Source organism: Neoarius graeffei, chromosome 4 (assembly GCF_027579695.1).
Source record: "Neoarius graeffei isolate fNeoGra1 chromosome 4, fNeoGra1.pri, whole genome shotgun sequence".
NCBI classification, from domain to species: domain Eukaryota; kingdom Metazoa; phylum Chordata; class Actinopteri; order Siluriformes; family Ariidae; genus Neoarius; species Neoarius graeffei.
Genome location: NC_083572.1, coordinates 10,862,763 through 10,879,015, shown reverse-complemented (window position 1 = coordinate 10,879,015; position 16,253 = coordinate 10,862,763). Strand labels below are relative to the sequence as shown.

The window sequence follows — 16,253 nt, the reverse complement described above, 5'->3', positions numbered from 1 at the left end:
TGCTTTGTTTGAATTTATTTGAATTAGTTCGTTAGTTAGTTAATTTTATTACTTATTTCAAAATACTCTTTATTAATTATGTTATTTTTGGGGTAGTATTGATATTTTTTGCTTTTTTGTTTGCTGTTTATGTAATAAATAAGAATATTTATGCAATAAATAAGAACATTTATTTGCAATAAATAACAACAAAAACCAGTTTTATTTGCTTTTTTTGTTTGTTTGTTTGAGTAGTTATCCCCCGCCCAAACAAAGTTTGGTGGGGGATATAGAAATGGGTTCCATCCGTCTGTCCGTCTGTCCGGTCACATTTTCGTGTCCGGGCCATATCTTTAAAACTACTGAAGCTATCTTCATGAAACTTTGTATACATATCAAGCAACATGTGAACTGGTGCCTTTTTCTGTTTTGGATTTTTTGAAAAAAGAAAAGTATTTTTTCAAATTTTTACAGAAAAAAATTGATTTTGGCTTAGTTTCGAAGAGCAATGTTCGTTTCCGGAGCATATATCCAAAACTATTCATGATACGGATTTGAAACTTGGTATACATGTTAACAAGGTGATGTAGATGTGCTTTTTCATACTAAGAAATTTGAGAAATTTTAATTTTTCACGTTTCCATGGAAACAATTTCACACCTAGTCTCTCAGCGGTAGGTTTTGTTTCTGGAGCAGAACTTGAAAACTATGAGTGGTACGGTCTTGAAAGTTGGTATATGTGTTGATTAAGTAATGTATATGTGCCTTTTGATACTAAGAAATACGAGAAATTAAAATTTTTAGCTCAGCTGGACCAAAGGTCTGGTGGGTTTATGCCATGGGCTGCTGAGGTCAGTGTAAAGAGGTAGGGTTGGTTTCCTGCAGCACAACTTGAAAAATGTGACAAATAATATCTTGAAATTTGGTATATATTTGGTATATAGGGCGGGGGATATAGATGACTCTGTCTTCTTGTTTTATTTGCTTGTTTGTGAGTTAATTTCTTTGTGTTTGTTTTCAATAACTATAAAAACCCTGCACAAGTTTGGATTTCAGAGTTTGTGTGTAAATAACCATTATCTTTTTGCTGGTCTGTGTCGTTCCCCAGGCTCTGATGTCTCTGTTTGTTTTGGCCTCGAAAGATGGCTGGGTTAATATAATGTACCATGGACTCGACGCAGTGGGAATAGACCAACAGGTAGGAGAGAGAATTGCATATCACATGCGCACACACACACATCCAATGTAGAAAATATTTTCTAAAATTCTAAAAATTAGCATAAAATTTTCATCACATATTTCAGCCTATTTCTTGTGCATATATATATATATATATATATATATATATATATATATATATATATATATATATTTACTAATTATAAATTTAATTAATCGTATGACTTGGAATTATCTTACTGAAAGTATTTACCGCCTTAAACTGAACAAAAGTGCTCGAACCCAGAACCTTGCTGCTGTGAGGTGACAATGTTAACCACGACACCACCATGCTGACCTGAACAAAGAAACTGGATTTTAAAATATATACTTCATATAACAGTGTGTTATGTGCTTGGTGAGGGATTAGATAACAACATTTCTGACTCTGTGAGACACGAATCATAACTACAAGCTCCTTATTTAATCATTAATGATATATTTTTTCCCAGTGTTTAAACAAGCAACACTTTTTTTCTTTCCTTTCACTCCGAACCAACTCCCAAACTCAAGCACACATGTGCAGTAAATTAAAGAGTTGACTAAAGTAGCTGACGACTAAAGTAGTTTTACTGTTGATGTGATGTACTTAGTATGTCATTCAACATTCATTTTTATAAAAGTAATTAACCTGTTTGAGTTAAAGTGTTGTTGTTGATAATTCATTGACATATGTGGCATCCTGGTACAAGTTTAAACAAATACTAAAACAAAAAATAATACTCATCTCATTATCTCTAGCCGCTTTATCCTGTTCTACAGGGTCGCAGGCAAGCTGGAGCCTATCCCAGCTGACTACGGGCAAAAGGCGGGGTACACCCTGGACAAGTGGCCAGGTCATCACAGGGCTGACACATAGACACAGACAACCATTCACACTCACATTCACACCTACGGTCAATTTAGCGTCACCAGTTAACCTAACCTGCATGTCTTTGGACTGTGGGGGAAACCGGAGCACCCAGAGGAAACCCACGCGGACACGGGGAGAACATGCAAACTCCGCACAGAAAGGCCCTCGCCAGCCACGGGGCTCGAACCCGGACCTTCTTGCTGTGAGGCGACAGCGCTAACCACTACACCACCGTGCCGCCCCGTACACTACTGTTCAAAAGTTTGGGGTCACTTTGAAATGTCCTTATTTTTGAAAGAAAAGCACTGTTCTTTTCAATGAAGATCACTTTAAACTAATCAGAAATCCACTCTATACATTGCTAATGTGGTAAATGACTATTCTAGCTGCAAATGTCTGGTTTTTGGTGCAATATCTCCATAGGTGTATAGAGGCCCATTTCCAGCAACTCTCACTCCAGTGTTCTAATGGTACAATGTGTTTGCTCATTGCCTCAGAAGGCTAATGGAGGATTAGAAAACCCTTGTACAATCATGTTAGCACAGCTGAAAACAGTTGAGCTCTTTAGAGAAGCTATAAAACTGACCTTCCTTTGAGCAGATTGAGTTTCTGGAGCATCACATTTGTGGGGTCGATTAAATGCTCAAAATGGCCAGAAAAATGTCTTGACTATATTTTCTATTCATTTTACAACTTATGGTGGGAAATAAAAGTGTGACTTTTCATGGAAAACACAAAATTGTCTGGGTGACCCCAAACTTTTGAACGGTAGTGTATAAGACTTTTTTTTTTTTAAATAATTTCAGGTTTTATAATTATGCGTCATTGATCACTTTTAACACACAAAAAAAAAGTCGTGGGATTTAAGATCAAATCTGATTCAACAAACTTTTCATCAATGAATCTGACTTCATTTCATTTTAAATGTCTATTTAAAAACAAATGCTATTCTTTTTTTCTCGATCTTGTCTGTCTCCCAGCCGGTGACCAACAACAACCCGTGGATGCTGCTGTACTTCATCTCGTTCCTCCTCATTGTCAGTTTCTTTGTGCTGAACATGTTCGTCGGCGTGGTGGTGGAGAACTTTCACAAGTGCCGGCAGCACCAGGAGGTCGAAGAAGCCAAAAGGAGGGAGGAGAAGAGGCTCAGGAGAATGGAGAAGAAGAGACGGAGTAAGTGAAGGAGGGCATGTAAAGACAGAGGGTTCTGTTGGCATTATTATAGCGTGTGCTGAAAAACAAAGCATAACATCAGCACATTGTATGAAATCATTTCCACTCGTTCCCTTTAAGAATGCAGAGGAGCACAGCGATATTTTCATTGACAGATTGAATTTTAGGAGGAAAAACAACCAGCTGACTGACAGAACTTATATTCTCGGGGCATATTTGGCTTCATCGATCTGTGACCTACGGCATGCGCCGGGACGATTTGAAACCGAGTGTGAAGCGGCTGGAGGTGAAGTACCTCCATGGCCATGGCGCTCAGACGGAAACAGGTGGAATGCCTACTTGGGGTCGGGGGGAGCTGCTACCTCAAGTGGAGGAGTTTAAGTATCTTGGGGTCTTGTTCACGGGTGAGGGTAGGGGGTAGGAGGGAGTAGGAGTTGGACAGATGGATCAGGGCAGCGTCAGCAGTGATGCGGATACTAAACCGGTGTGTTGTGATAAAGAGAAAGCTGAACCAAAAGCTCTCAATTTACTGGTTCATCTACATTCCCACCCTCACCTATGGTCACAAGCTGTGGGTAGTGACCGAAAGAATGAGATTGCGGATACAAGCGATCGAAATGAGTTTTCTCCGCAGGGTGGCTGGGCTCTCCCTTAGAGACAGGGTGAGAAGCTTGGTCATTCAGGAGAGACTCATAGTAGAACTGATGCTCCTCCACATCGAAAGGAGTCAGTTGAGGTGGTTCAGGCACCTTGTTAGGATGACCCCTGGATGCCTCCCAGGGGAGGTTCTCTGGGCATGCCCCACCGGGAAGAGACCCTGGGGCAGACCCAGGATACGCTGGAGAGATTACATATCTCGGCTGGCCTGGGAACACCTTGGTATTCCCCTGGAAGAGCTGGTGGAGGTGGCCAGGGATAGGGAAGTCTGGGCTGCTCTGCTTAGGCTGCTACCCCTACGACCCGGACCTGGATAAGCGGCAGAAAATGGATGGATGGATATTCTCAGGGTTTTTTTTTTGTGTGTGTGTGTGTTTAGATTTCATATTGATATTTTAACGGCATTGTCCCAAATGCAAAGAATACAAGTGCACATGTTTTTGTTTGAAGTGCCAACAGCCCAAAATACAATACAAACTCCACAATACAAGGAGTTAAATATCACATTGAAGGTTTAAAGGCAAAATTTGCAGCTCAGTTATAAATTGAATGATAGAGAGCTTGTTTCCCCCAAAGCATGATTGGTTTCCCAAAATACAAAATACTAATAAATATAATCCATCCATTATCCATAACCGCTTATCCTGTGCAGGGTCGCGGGCAAGCTGGAGGCTATCCCAGCTGACTATGGTGAGAGGCAGCCTGGATAAGTTGCCAGATCATCGCAGGGCTGACACATGAAGACAAACAACCATTCACACTCACATTCACACCTACGGTCAATTTAGAGTCACCAATTAGCCTAACCTGCATGTCTTTGGACTGTGGGGGAAACCGGAGTACCTGGAGGAAACCCACGCAGACATGGGGAGAACATGCAAACTCCACACAGAAAGGCCCCCGGCAGCCACTGGGCTTGAACCCAGAACCTTCTTGCTGTGAGGTGACAGTGCTAATCAGTACACCACCATGCTGCCTAATAAATATATTATTCATGGTAAATTGTGCAGTCTGAATCTGCAATCAAAACAGTAGGCCAAAATCTATTTAATATTTTGATTACAAAAGTTTTTACCTCCACCAAATTTGTTGAACGAGGTTATGTTTTCACCTTCATTTATTTGTTGGTTTGTTTGTCTGTTCCCAACATATCAGTAACTCAAAAAGTAGTGAATGGATTTGGATTAAATTCGGAGGAAAGGTGAGCTGTGGGCCAAAGAACAATTGATTAGAACCAGGATTTTTTTTTGTCTCTTCCCAGTGTAACTCAAAAAGTAGAGAATGAATTCGGATGAAATTTGGTGGAAAGGTGAGCCATGGGCCAAGAAACAATGGATTTGATCCAGGATTGTTTTTTTTTTGTCTGTTCCCAACATAACTCAAAAAGTGTTTAAATAGATTTGGATGAAAGTTGGTGGACAGCTTTAGTATTATCTTTGATTCAAGTGATTTGATTTTGATGCTGATAATATGAAAGTCCTCATAATCATCTGCATAGTTGATTTGGCATGAGTTTTACACCGGATGACCTTCCTGACCCAACCCTCCCCATTTATCCAGGCTTGGGACCAACACTAAGAATGCACTGGCTTGTGCACCTCAGTGGCTGGATTTCTTATTGGGAGTGACAAAGTTGGACAAGATGAGGAATGAGAATATTAGAGGGATAGCACATGTAGGATGGCTTGGAGACAAAGTGAGAGAGGTGAGATTGAGATGGTTTGGACACATACAGAGGAGTGATCCAGGGTATATTGGGAAAAGAATGCTGGAGATGGAGGAGTTGCCAGGTAGAAGGAAAAGAGGAAGAGCAAAGATGAGATTTATGGATGTGGTGGTGGAGGACATGAGGATGGTTGGTGCTACAGAAAAAGATACGGAGGACAGACCATCCTACATGTCTCATTTCTAATTCTGTCCAACTTTGTCACTCCTAATGAATCTCAGCATCTTCAGCTCTGCTACCTCCAGTTCAGCCTCCTGTCTTTTTGTCAGTTCCACTGTCTCCAAACCATACAACATTGCTGCTCTTACTGCAGTCTTGTACATGTTCCCTTTCACTCCTCTGTCACAAATCACTCCTGACACTCTCCTCCATTCATTCCAACCTTCTTGCACTCTCTTCTTCACTTCTCTTCCGCATCACCATTACTTTGTCCAGTTGACCCCAGATATTTGAACCCCCCTGCTTTGACCATGTCTATTCCTTGTAGCTGTCCCATTCCACCGCCCTCCCCCTCATTAATGCACATGTCCTCCATCTTGGTCCAACTGAATTTCATTCCCTTTCTCTCGAGTATGTCATCTCCATGTCTCTAAGTTTTCTTCCACTTGCTCCCTGTTCTCATTACAGATCACAATATCATCTGCAAACATCATTGTCCATGGGGCCTCTTGTCTGATGCCATCTGTCAACCTGTCCACTGTCATTGCAAACAAGAAAGGTCTTAGAGCTGAGCCCTGGTGCAAGCCAATTCTCTTCACCATATCAAAGATCAGATTGTCTTTACCTCATCTGGCCATAAGGCCGATGTGCTATTGCCATGGTGTGGCATCTGTCGTCCATCCATCCGTCGTCCAGTTAAATCGTATCTCCTCCGTCAATTCTCCATGGATTTCTGTTCCAATTGTTTTGTTTGAAAGAACTCGTCAGTCTGCACAAAACTTGGTTGTTGTTTTGTCAATTTTTTTGCTAACGAGTTAGTAATTGGGCCAAATGAACAAATTTTCCAGGCCTCTCACTAGAATTTTATGTCCTTTCTCATTTCTCATCCAATTCCAGTTCTGATCAATGTTTTGGGTAGAGCTTCCCTCCAGGAACAAAACTTGGTCGTTGTAAAGTTGTTTACAACTTTGATTATTTTCAGTTAAATCATGTCTCCTCCCTCAGTTCTCAATGGATTTCAGTTTTGATTGTTTTATTTGAAAGAGCTGGTCCTCCTGTACAAAACTTAGTTGTTGTCAATTTTTTTTGTGAACAAATTAGTAATTTGGTCAACTGACCAAATCTTCCCGTGGGGAACAAAATGTAGTCCTTTGCTGAGTTTCCTGTTGGAAATAATTTGTCATGGAGGTTGGTCCTCTCTCACATTGTCACGTTTCAGTTCTGTTTGATGTTTTGGTAATCATGGTTGTTTTGATGGCAGGAAAGATGAGCTACTACTTGTACATCCTTGACATTCTAGTTCTTTATTAACGAATATGTTCTGTTTTAATCTTTATATGGAATGAGAAGTCCGTGTGAATGAGACGTTTCAGTAGAAACGAATGAACACACTAATATAAACCTGCTGCTGGAATAGAAAATTGAGCAACCATTAACATTTAATTACCATTAATTAGATTTGATTTGAGAAGTCATATTGCTGTGGTATGATAAGCATGAACCACTATGCTAATGTTAGCAAAGCTGGCCAGCTAACTAACATTGCTGCGACTGAAAAACCACAGTAAAATTTTGTTCATCTTTCTAAATCACAGTACATCTTCAGCCAAAACCTCAACAAGTCAAGTCTGAGAGCAAGACTCCAACTGCACCATTTGATGGTGGCTGTTGCTGCCTTGATGTGAAACCGTCTTTGCTACTGTGTTGGACTAATGTTACTGCTCAACTGCCCCATTTTAGGCCCTGTCCACACGGCAACGGATTCAGGTGAATCCGATAAAATTGTTTATCGTTTCGGCCTGGCGTCCACACAGCACCGGCGTTTTGGGTGCCCCAAAACGAAATCTTTTGAGAACGGGTTCCAGAGTGGAAAGATCTGGGAACGGCGCCGTTGCGAAGTCGTCTGGATGAGTAGAACGGATTTGTTTACGATGACGTCACAACCACATGTGCTTCACGCCGGGTAGAAGTGTAACGAACTCGATGCGAGTTGTCAACAAATCCTATAACTTGGTTCATGAAACGTGCTTACAAAATATTTTCACTGTGAATATTTATTGTGTAATGGTGCAAAGTGAGAGAGAGAGAGAGAGAGAGAGAGAGAGAGAGAGAATAGCCCTTAGGGCAGAGTCAATCCCGCCAGCAAAAATAGGGGAAAAAAAAGAGCGATCTCACCTCTTCAGATGTTGGTTTAAGTCCTACAATACATTCCTCAAAAAGGGCGTAGAAGAACAAATTAATCCATCAACGTGTAGCATTCAATTTATTCTGGACCATTAAAGACGCCGCCTTCCGCGTAGAATCATACGTCATCCTCGCCGCCATATTGGAGAGGTCAAAGCGGAGAATAAAGATTAGCTGCGTTTAACTGTACCAACAGGTTTGCCGTCCAAACGAGATCATATGGGATTACCTTTCACAGGTGAGAAACAACAAATTAATCCATCAACGTGTATCATTCAATTTATTCCGGACCATTAAAGACGCCGCCTTCCGCGTAGAATCATGTCATTCTCACCGCCATTTTGGATAGGTCAAAGCGGAGAATAAAGATGCCTCATTCATGTGCTGCGTTTAACTGTACCAACAGGTTTACCATCCAAACGAGATCACATGGGATTACCTTTCTCAGGTGAGACTGGAAAAATACTTTTCATTGTATTTGGTCATTATAATGTAATTTTACGAACAGATTTTTCTGACTTTGTGGCTAATATGAAGTCTTGCGCATAATAGTTTATGCACATGCGTCCTTACTTCTTCTATTGTTCTGGTGTCTCCGAAGGGACCGTCTTACAGCACCCCTAGAGGTGTGGCATGTGTATTGCATCGTTTTCAGCAAGCATTGCGTTGCCATATGTACCTGATATTTTACTGATCCATTGCCCATGTGGCCGCGATATTTTTTTAAATAACATCTCGTTACCGTTGTCGTGTGGATGTAGCCTTAGTTAATAGGCGACAGATAAAAAGTTTGTTCATCGCTCAGCAAGTCCCGCCCACTATCAACAGGGCAAATAGCATGAGAGAGGGTTAACACTAGTGAGTTCATCGCTCAGCAAGCAAGCCCCACCCACTATCAACAGGGCAATGATCATAGTGTGTCACTTCCTTTTTTGGGTGTAGCCTTGCCAAATGATGATTGAAGTTCGAGGTTGTCCCCGTCGTCTCCTCGATAGTTCTTCTGCATATGGAACACATAGCAGTACATTTTTTTTCCCACTGCACGAGAAGTCTTTAGAAGCAAAGCGGACAATCCTAGGAGCGTTCTCTCCAGGCATTTTAGCGCCATTAATGTTAGTTTGTTCCTGAACATGACGTACGGTATGAACAGGTGAATGTGCATTCTCTTGCCCGACATTAGATTATTAAAATTTAAATTTAATGTAGATATACACTACCGTTCAAAAGTTTGGGGTCACCCAGACAATTTTGTGTTTTCCATGAAAAGTCACACTTTTATTTACCACCATAAGTTGTAAAATGAATAGAAAATATAGTCGAGACATTTTTTCTGGCCATTTTGAGCATTTAATCGACCCCACAAATGTGATGCTCCAGAAACTCAATCTGCTCAAAGGAAGGTCAGTTTTATAGCTTCTCTAAAGAGCTCAACTGTTTTCAGCTGTGCTAACATGATTGTACAAGGGTTTTCTAATCATCCATTAGCCTTCTGAGGCAATGAGCAAACACATTGTACCATTAGAACACTGGAGTGAGAGTTGCTGGAAATGGGCCTCTATACACCTATGGAGATATTGCACCAAAAACCAGACATTTGCAGCTAGAATAGTCATTTACCACATTAGCAATGTATAGAGTGGATTTCTGATTAGTTTAAAGTGAAAAGAACAGTGCTTTTCTTTCAAAAATAAGGACATTTCAAAGTGACCCCAAACTTTTGAACGGTAGTGTAAATATAAATATTTTACGCCAAATTATTGTGGCATGTTACAAAAAAATTAAGAAAAAATCCAAGTCCTCGTCTCCAATTTAAGAGTCCGAATGCAGTTAATGCACGAGTCCGAGTCAGTGCTCAAGTCCAAGTCAAGTCACGAGTCCTTAAAATTAGGGCACGAGTCGGACTCGAGTACTACAAGCCTGCCTCAATGCATAACTAAAGCAGCAAACATGTCTTGGCTAATCAGTGTGATGCTTCGGCTACATTTATTGTCGGTATAAAATTCTCCTAGATCAGATCATTGCCTTCGATGTTCATGAACTTAATTACGTTTGCGTCAAACGATATGACAGAAGAACGCTGAAGTGTCTCTTTGTCTTCCATAGCAGAGACCAGTTAGCATTAATCACACCCCTCGTTTTTTGCTTTCGCACTTCTTTTCCTCCATCTTTCATTCTCTTTAATAATCTCACTCTTGTCTCTCGCTTTCACCTTATTTCATTACTCATATCACTCTTCATTTATTTATCCTGCCTTATCTGGCTGTCGTACCTGTCTCCTCCCGTCTCCTCTCATCCTCTTTTTACTCCACCGTCTCTCCCCCAGCTGTCTGCCTTCTCTTTCTCTTTCTCTTCTGTCTGCTTTGACTGCTCATTTCTTAATTTAGATCAGCCAAACTCACCCCAAACCCAGTGCTGCCCTCATCCACCTCCCTTTTTTTTTTCATGCCAGCCTCCTCACTTGCTTTGTTCAACCATGGATTTTCTTTCTTGTTATCGACTGCACATCCTTCCTCACGCTGACCTTTCTGACACTTTTTGAGGTTCATGTTCTAGCTGTCCAAATCGGCAGTGTGAGCCATACAGTAAGAAAGCGACCAGTGCATCTGTTTCAATCTAGAAATTGTCAAAGTGTGTAGATTGCGCTGGGTTGGTGGTTGTGAATTTATAAACGGTTTCTTGTCGTCGTGTTCACGGTCACTTTGCTCCGTGCAGTGATTCCTGTTCTGCGCTTTATTCAGAAGGATTTGAGAATGTCATGCATTGCAAATATAATGTGTTGCTCAAAAAGATTTGGGGATATTTTTCAGTCGTTCAGGCAGCAGGTTGTAATTTGGAGCATCGTTTTTTGCCTGTGAGGCAAACGCAGTCGTGACAAAAACAACCGTGTAAATCCTTGTGATTTGCCTTGTTCAGTGAAAAAATCTAATCTTCATCATGAACCTTTGATTTTCAGTGGCGTCCAAGATTTACTTTGGAATGAAAGTTGACTACTTTCATCGACACTCACCGGCCACTTTAATAGGAACTACTTCTTGATTCTAAGCTTCCTGTTCTTGGCTGCAGGACTGGAACCCAATGTGGTCTTCTGTTGCCTGTTGCATGCTGAGATGCAGGACGGCACGGTGGTGTAGTGGTTAGAGCTGTCGCCTCACAGCAAGAAGGTCCGGGTTCGAGCCCCGTGGCCGGCGAGTGTGAGTGTGAATGGTTGTCTGTGTCTATGTGTCAGCCCTGTGATGACCTGGCGACTTGTCCAGGGTGTACCCCGCCTTTCGCCCGTAGTCAGCTGGGATAGGCTCCAGCTTGCCTGCGACCCTGTAGAAGGATAAAGCGGCTAGAGATAATGAGATGAGATGAGATCATGTCTCCTCCCTCAGTTCTCAATGGATTTCAGTTTTGATTGTTTTATTTGAAAGAGCTGGTCCTCCTGTACAAAACTTAGTCGTTGTATTGTCAATTTTTTTGAAAGGCCCTCGCCTTTTTAAACTGCATCTCAGCATGCAACAGGCAACAGAAGACCACATTTGGTCTTCTGTTGCCTGTTGCATGCTGAGATCCAGGACGGCACGGTGGTGTAGTGGTTAGAGCTGTCGCCTCACAGCAAGAAGGTCCGGGTTCGAGCCCCGTGGCCGGCGAGGGCCTTTCTGTGTAGAGTTTGCATGTTCTCCCCGTGTCCGCGTGGGTTTCCTCCGGGTGCTCCGGTTTCCCCCACAGTCCAAAGACATGCAGGTTAGGTTAACTGGTGACTCTAAATTGAGCGTAGGTGTGAATGTGAGTGTGAATGGTTGTCTGTGTCTATGTGTCAGCCCTGTGATGACCTGGCGACTTGTCCAGGGTGTACCCTGCCTTTTGCCCGTAGTCAGCTGGGATAGGCTCCAGCTTGCCTGCGACCCTGTAGAACAGGATAAACCGGCTACAGATAATGAGATGAGATGAGATGCTGAGATGCTTTTCTGCTCACCACGGTTGTAAAGAGTTGCTATGAGTTACTGTATCCTTCCTGGATATAGCTCAAACCAATCTGGCCATTTTCTGATCTCGGACCTCTCTTATCAACAAGGCGTTTGTTTCCACCCACAGAACTGTCGCTCACTCACTCAGTGTTTTTTTTGTTTGTTTTTCACACCATTCTGTGTAAACTCTAGAGACAGTTGTGTGTGAAAACCCCAGGAGATCAGCAGTTTCTGAAATACTCAAACCAGTCCATCTGGCTCAAACCAACGCCCATGCCACAGTGAAAGAAAGTCGCACTTTGAGATCACAATTTTTTTTTCTCCATTCTGATGTTTGAAATGAACATTAAAGTGAAACGGCCTTTCAATTTCATAAATTGGTGTAATTTAGTTCCCTCTGAAATTTGGTCATTGTGATATATGTTTATTTCTGTAATATCTCGCATAAAATCAGACCATTCTGTGGCTGGGACGTTATTTAATTTCAGGGGATTCCTGAGTAAATAATGTGCATGAAATCGCTCGCTTTGTGCAGTCAAGCAGACAGAGGAAGTCCGGTGTGTGTGTGTGTGTGTGTGTGTGCATGCGCAGGTTTACCTTTAACTGTACACTGACAGTTCCATCATTATGTCGCTAAACGAACAGCTGATCACACCGAAGTGCTCGATAACTGCCGATATTTATAAGTTTGGTCCTGCGTTTCCTTTCCTTCGTATATAACATACCGTCTTTTCTTCCGCTTTCCGTTACTGTAGTCAGTCTTTCATGTTTCATTTGCACACTCACATCCTCTGTTTTTCTCTCCTGTTTCAAATTTGTATCCCACGATGCCTTGCGCGAACGGGAAAAGCCCACCACGTGATGTATCTTGAATTGGGTCATGGTGAAGCAGGAAAAAATAGTGGAGAATTTCGGGCCATGTGGCCTTAAATTCATTAATTGTTCTGTTTAAAAAAAAAAAAAAAACTAATAAAATTGGAAGTCTGTGATTCGAATTCAGTAGCTTTCATCCACTAAACAGAAATAATTGGGTGTCAGGGAAAATTATTTTTATGACCTACGGTGGTTGTTGAAAGTTTGTGAACCCTTTAGAATTTTCTATATTTCTGCATAAATATGACCTAAAACATCATCAGATTTTCACACAAGTCTTAAAAGTAGATAAAGAGAACCCAGTTAAACAAGTGAGACAAAAATATTATACTTGGTCATTTATTTATTGAGGAAAATGATCCAATATTACATATCTGTGAGTGGCAAAAGTATGTGAACCTTTGCTTTCAGTATCTGGTGTGACCCCCTTGTGCAGCAATAACTGCAACTAAACGTTTGCGGTAACTGTTGATCAGTCCTGCACACCAGCTTGGAGGAATTTTAGCCCGTTCCTCCATACAGAACAGCTTCAACTCTGGGATGTTGGTGGGTTTCCTCACATGAACTGCTCGCTTCAGGTCCTTCCACAACATTTCGATTGGATTAAGGTCAGGACTTTGACTTGGCCATTCCAAAACATTAACTTTATTCTTCTTTAACCATTCTTTGGTAGAACGACTTGTGTGCTTAGGGTCATTGTCTTGCTGCATGACCCACCTTCTCTTGAGATTCAGTTCATGGACAGATGTCCTGACATTATCCTTTAGAATTTGCTGGTATAATTCAGAATTCATTGTTCCATCAATGACGTCAAGCCGTCCTGGCCCAGATGCAGCAAAACAGGCCCAAACCATGATACTACCACCACCATGTTTCACAGATGGGATAAGGTTCTTATGCTGGAATGCAGTGTTTTCCTTTCTCCAAACATAACGCTTCTCATTTAAACCAAAAAGTTCTATTTTGGTCTCATCCATCCACAAAACATTTTTCCAATAGCCTTCTGGCTTGTCTATGTTTGCTTTTCTGTAGCTCGCGGTGCTAAGGGAAGCCACGTCATTACGTCGCTGTGTATGTCATTACGTCGCTGTATGGACCCTTTTCACGTGACGTCACGACAAACGCGGCCGCCATTTTGGACATGTACTACCAGTAGTTTACCACAGCCAACATTGAGGAACGGCAACAAAGAAAGTGTTTATTTTCAGCAAGACTTCCATCATGCCACTATATTGTTGTGCACCTGGATGTAGTAACCATCAACAAACAAGGCAAGGGTTATCATTTTATCGGATCCCGACGAAGAAGATGGATAGCGGCCATTAACAGATTGGCAGCCCTCGGCATACCAGCGCTTGTGTAGTGACCATTTTGTTGGAGGTAAGACGAATAAAATTAGCCAGAAAAGGCATTACATTGCTGTTAACATTCTGTGGCAGCGAGTGTGTAACCAAATAGGCTAAAATAACCCATTGTAACCTCTTTGTTCTTCTGTAGTAGCTATTAGCTAACGACATTAGCTAGCGTTGTGTTCCTTTGCTGTTGGTAGACTGTAGGACAGATCAGAGGCAGTGTCCTACAAACAGCGCTTAATTTGAGGGGGAGCAAGCCGGAGCGCGCTCCGGAACCTCGGGTGTTGGCTCCGGCAGCTATTTACACTGGATCCAGTGATCCGACACCTCTCTTGACTATGTAACAAAAAAAAAAACGATTGTCTTTAGGCTTGCCATCCTTCCACTTGCGAGTGGTAAGTGATCTGCGCTGGGATCACACACACAGCGGCTCAGTCCCGAATCGTGGCTCGTGCACTTCACTCGCGTGCTGTGTGAGCTGCGCAGGGCCGGAGTGCGCACCCTCCAGAGGGCACTCGCTGTTCAGGGCGGAGTGATTTGGAGCGCAGGATGCCTGCGGAGCCGAGCTTATCCGTGTATTGGTGTTGCTGTGTGCAGACGAATCGTGTATTGGTGTTGCTGTGTGCACGCTAATCGCTTTTAAAAACGTTCATCTGATGATCCGCTGATACGGTCTAATGTAAACATGGGCTAAGTGTTCAAAACAAGAGGAACATGTATTTGTCTCTTAAATCCAGGCCGTTCCCTGTAATCTGTAACACTGGGTTGGAGAAAGTAATGGCAAATATTGAGTGCACAAACCATAGAAGGGAAACTGTACACAGCGCCAGGGCAGTGTGATGGTATGTCTACTTTTAGATTGTGTTAGCTTATCAATGAACAAACTCGTCACTCGACGAGTTTCACGTCTTTACGACGGATACTTAAATGTGTGTTAGGTATTATTGTTGCAGTCTAAGCAGTCATTGTAGCAGCTAGATGAGCGAGAACCGAAAGGGTCTGTGCCATAAACCGTTATTTCTGTACGGCGTTGCTAATGTGTCGTTACTGTTGTTATTTCTCCCTCTGCTCGCCCTGTAAATGCCCTATGTCGCTGGATAGCGAAGGTGTTTTCTGCATCTCGCTCCTTTTTCTTGTATGTTCTCCGTTTGTCGCCTTCCTCGCATTCAAACCAATTCGAGCCGAAGTCCGCTACATGTCCAAAATGGTGGTCGCGTTTACGAAGGTCACGTGACTGAAAAGGGTCTATATGTCAGTTATGTTGCTACGTTTGCATAAACCTTGGCACGAATATCGAAGCAAAAACAACACGGAAGAAGCAGCAGCAGCAGCACCAACAACAATAATAATAATAATAATAATGGATGACTTCGCATTTGTACAGCTGCTGTTTCTCGTCGCTTAAAAATGGTGATCTTTCGCGGTCTTGTTATTGTTGTTGGTCTTAACAACTCCGCCCCCCTGCTGACATAAGTGGTTCTTTCCTCTGGCCCAGCAGAGAGTTGGTGCTAGCCTGGAACCGTTTTTTCTGGCCCCAGAGCCAGTTCTTTGTCAGTGGAAACAGAAAACCCAGTTCCAAACTAAGCACTGGCCCCGAACCAGCCCTGGAACTGCTTTGATGGAAAAGGGGCATATGTGATCTTTAGCAAACTGCAGATGAGCAGCAATGTTCTTTTTGGAGAGCAGTGGCTTTCTCCTTGCAACCCTGCCATGCACACCATTGTTGTTCAGTGTTCTCCTGAGGGTGGACTCATGAACATTAACATTATGTGAGAGAGGCCTTCAGTTGCTTAGAAGTTACCCTGGGGTCCTTTGTGATCTCGCCGACTATTACACGCCTTGTTCTTGGAGTGATCTTTGTTGGTCGACCACTCCTGGGGAGGGTAACAACGGTCTTGAATTTCCTCCATTTGTACACAATCTGTCTGACTGTGGATTGGTGGAGTCCAAACTCTTTAGAGATGGTTTTGTAACCTTTTCCAGCCTGATGAGCATCAACAACGCTTTTTCTGAGGTCCTCAGAAATCTCCTTTGTTCGTGCCATGATGCACTTCCACAAACATGTGTTGTGAAGATCAGACTTTGATAGATCCCTGTTCTTTAAATAAAACAGGGTGCCCACTCACACC

At 42.4% G+C, this 16,253-nt stretch overlaps 1 protein-coding gene across 1 annotated transcript in view; it reads left to right on the top strand.

The window, feature by feature from the left end:
- cacna1ia (calcium voltage-gated channel subunit alpha1 Ia) overlaps positions 1 to 16,253 on the top strand; it is a 431,086-nt gene that overhangs the window by 338,588 nt on the left and 76,245 nt on the right. Inside the window, exons 23-24 of the mRNA XM_060918817.1 lie at positions 1,088 to 1,177; positions 3,031 to 3,223. Of these exons, the coding sequence (XP_060774800.1) occupies positions 1,088 to 1,177; positions 3,031 to 3,223 (283 nt within the window). The remainder of the gene's footprint in view (positions 1 to 1,087; positions 1,178 to 3,030; positions 3,224 to 16,253) is intronic.